Genomic DNA, 4,297 nt, shown 5'->3' with positions numbered 1-4,297 from the left:
ATGAGTTCAACTACACTTGCCATCAACTAATTCTATGCCTTAAAGCTTTAATTTAAGGTTTTATAAAAATCTACAAACCCTAGCATAAACCCTAAAGTCATGGGAGGTTCTTCCTTACCTTTTTAAGACTTCCTCCACAAATCCTTTGCCTTTGACTTCTTTACACCTTAATCCTACATATATAACATTATACCTCAACATCTACTTCAAATCTTCAAATCACTCAAAACTAAAGTTTTTAATTCTACTTTAAACCCTTCAAATTGAAGATCCAAGGCTCCTATCTGTGTCTCCTTGAAAAATTATGCAAAACTCCTTAAAACTAGAGAAAGAAAGCTTGTTTCATGGAAGATTTGAGAGAAATGGAAGAAATGTTGAAGAAAGGCTCCTCCTTTGGCTTGAACGAATTCATCTCATTTATAGGAAAATATTTCATTTATTTTCCAAAATTATGCAATTGGCCCAATTATTTTAATTGTATAACTCATAAGTCCTTAATTCTTCATATAAGGGCATTTTGGTCATTTCACACTAGACATAATTATTACTTAATTAATGCCATTAAATGCAATGAAGCCTACTCATCCTTGACTTTTTCAATGCTTATCCATAAAATAACCATTTTGCCCTAAGCCTCTTATGGATAATTGATTCATACCGTTCAAATGAATTGACTATTTTGCCCTTAGTTAGATTTTATGCTTTTTACATAAAATTACATCTAAAGGACTATTTGAGTTAGGAACATACCTTTGATATCTTGGGTATTACACGTAGGTGGTCACTATTAGGGGGCGCATTGATAGCCAGTGCGACTCAATCTCAAGTGCTTGGCATGTTCTTCTAAAGTCTTGGAATAAACTAGGATATCATCAATAAACACCACTATGAACTTGTCAAGGACATAATGAAAAACTCTGTTCATCAAGTCCATAAAAATTGCAGGTGCATTAGTCAATCCAAATGGCATCACAAGGGAGTACCATGGAATAATAACTGACCAGTGACTGCTGAAGGGCTGGCATCTACCTACATCTGGGCCACATTATATACCTTGGTTGTCATGCCTCCAACTGCAGGTACTGAAGTTGCAGAACAAATGGGACAATCTCTAGCAATATGACCTAGCTGGCGACACCTGAAACAAACATTGGTCCCCACTAGACATTCACCCCGGTGTCTTCTCCGACATTTCTTATAGTAATTGATCTCACCTTTCCTTTGTTGGCCCTTTTTCTTCATGTCCTTCCTGTTGGCTTTAGGTAAGACTCCTTTCTTGCCTTTACCCTTATCGTCTTTGCTAACAACTTGTTCTGCACTACTGGATTGGCCAAGCTGGAGAGGACTACTTGCCATTGTTGGGGAAAGAGCTAATTTGGTCTCCTTTCGTAAGTAGACCTCTGCTCTAATGGCTCCAGTGAGTGCTTCACTATATGTTTGGGAGGGCTGATGACCTGACATAACATCTCTAGCAATAGTAGGATGAAGTCCCCCCACAAATCTCTCCAATCGGGTCTGTGGTATACTGACCAGTATGGGTGCAAACTTAGCCAAGGAGTTGAACTTGATTGAATACTCTTTGACCGTCATATTTCCTTGTTGCAGACTAATAAACTCTTGTAGTTTTGAGGATATCATGTCTGCTGTCCGGTACTGCTCCTCAAACAATTCCTTGAACCCTGACCAAGTGAGAGTGGTGGTATCTTGAGTCTGCTCCATAAGCTCCCACCATGTCATAGCATCTCCTCTCAACAGGTACGTAGCATACCGGATCTTCTTTTGATCTGTCATAGGAAATAGAGCAGTAGCTTTCTCCACCAACTTGATCCATTGTTCGGCTACTACTGGATCATTAGTGCCACAAAATTCTGGAGGCTGATGTTTACTTGAGAGGCCATAAATTGGTTCAATCTGCTTTGGGACAACCATTGCTTCTGGAGTACTTGTCCCTGCTGCTTGACTTGGTACCACATTGGTTGTCACTGCGGTTACTGGAGCACTTGTACTTTCCAGCGGGGTTCTCCTTAAAGCTCTATTAACAGCCTCTTGGATCATACGCTCCAATGTTGCAACATCTAAACCCGGAGTGCTTGAAGTAGCAGCTGCTGGGTTAGGAGCTTCAGGTGCAGTTGGAACATCTTGTGCATTTGAAGCATCACTGCGACCTGGATCTGTTCTCCTGGTTTTCCTCATATTTATTCCCTATCACAGTCACACATATAACGTTAATCATCTAATCAATCCTTACATAAAATTAGGTAAACATACTTACAGCGATCGGACAACTTGAGCAGCGGAACTTTACATGAGGGATACTGTCATCAACTCTCATAAATGCCTGACTCCGAATAGAAAACATCTTAAAACACCCCTTTTTAAAGTAAAAAAAAAAATACTTGCTCTGATACCAAATGTAAAACCCCCCTCCAGTCAGGTATCCTCTGAATATCCCTCAATGAGAATCCCGAGGATACATGTCTGGAGAACGAGTTGTATTTAGAAAAAAACTGTATAAGGATAATAATAATAATATCCAAAACATGCATATAAAATGTCACGCAGGATCCAAACTTATAATTTACAAACTTTAAGAAATTACACAATCAAAACATATTTATAGGGTGGAAGCTTCCAAAGGTATTTCACAAATATTTATCATTTACATTATTTACATCAAGATAAAAACATCGAGATGACAATAAATCATCTCCCCTCACGTGTAGTCCCGCTGTCTCTAGCATCCCTCGCTTCTAGTCTACCTGCAAAGCAATCAACAATGAAAGGGTGAGCGCTAATCGCTCAGTAAGGAATGATCCGTTTCATTCTGAATGTACTATTTGATCTTTATTTAAACATATTTATTAACACATCACTTATCTTTTACATCTAGGGATACTTCCCCTTTTATTACTAATTCATATGCTTTTCATCATTTTATCCCATGGCTATATAAACATCAATGTGTACACATACAAATAAGTATGTAAACATAGTACACACACATCACATGTCATGACATAACATCTAAAATCATCTAACATGAGTATAAATCATCTCATGATGTAAATAACATCATAACTCATGTAATGCAACTAAATGCATATGAAACATTTAACGTCTAGCCGATCGGACCTTTCTTAGCATCTTAAGCACTTCATATCATCTAGCCTCAAATTTCATCTAGAGCTCATATCATCGGGAGGCGTGCTTACGCGTTATTTAGCATCTAAAGCATATATTCATCTTTCCTCAACCGGTATACGAGGATATGCTTACGCGTTTTCCATCATGTCTATATGCATCTCTATCATGTCTATTTGCATCTCTAACATCTTATGGCATGTAAATACATATTTTGGTGAGCTTAATACTTTTAATTCATCTATGGATTATCAATCCATTTACATTACCTCTTGCTCACATACATCATCTTAAAACATGTATTACATTGCATCTTCATGCCATTTCATAACATTAATCATGCATTGACATCATGACCATGTATATCTTTCAAAGATCATCTAACTAATGGGTAAACATTAGTACATGGCATAATTACAATAATACATTAATAATCAATTCATAATCATAAGAATTGATCATGTTAAATCTTAAACTTTAATAACCAGTTTATGCTTCAGGCCATTTTCCATCCTTTTCTCAAACGAATTGGCTCTTGGCATAAACATAAAAGTTATAGGTCTGTGTCTTAGCTTTCTAATGCTTCAAGAATCATCTCATTTCGATTTTTATAACTCAAGTTATGGTCGAAATACAGAAGCAGGGTTAACAAAACCCCTAAGCCCATTAAATCCGAATTTTCATATTAACTATGCCACATCAATTCCTATTGACATTAACCAATAGGTTAACTTGTGGATCAAATAAACCTCCCCTTAATAGTCTTTAACATCTTAAAGGAAGTGTAAAATCTCATTTCCATAATCATCCATTATTGCTATAACATTGTAAGCTAATGCAAACAACACATCAACACTTCTAATAGCAACCATTCAACACCATGTGGCCTCCAATACTACAATTTTTGCCACAATCAGTATCCACACTTCATTTTCTTCAATCAAACATAACAACTCATAAAACATAAAGAGCAATAACTTCATGTATAATGAATTCAAGGCAATAAGTAGAATAAATGAGTTCAACTACACTTGCCATCAACTAATTCTATGCCTTAAAGCCTTAATTTAAGGTTTCATAAAAATCTACAAACCCTAGCATAAACCCTAAAGTCATGGGAGGTTCTTCCTTACCTTTTTAAAGACTTCCTCCAACA

General features: G+C 36.6%; 1 protein-coding gene across 1 annotated transcript; it reads right to left on the bottom strand.

Moving 5' to 3' along the window:
• Positions 1–1,029: 1,029 nt before the first annotated feature.
• Positions 1,030–2,193, bottom strand: LOC116145148. The gene has a single exon (XM_031430580.1). It carries the CDS (start codon positions 2,191–2,193, stop codon positions 1,030–1,032), a length of 1,164 nt encoding a protein of 387 aa, XP_031286440.1.
• Positions 2,194–4,297: the final 2,104 nt, after the last annotated feature.

The sequence above is a fragment of the Pistacia vera genome, unplaced genomic scaffold (genome assembly GCF_008641045.1).
Source record: "Pistacia vera cultivar Batoury unplaced genomic scaffold, PisVer_v2 Contig460, whole genome shotgun sequence".
Lineage (NCBI taxonomy): Eukaryota > Viridiplantae > Streptophyta > Magnoliopsida > Sapindales > Anacardiaceae > Pistacia > Pistacia vera.
The sequence above is the reverse complement of the archived record's forward strand: the minus strand, read 5'-3'. Positions and strand labels throughout refer to the sequence as shown.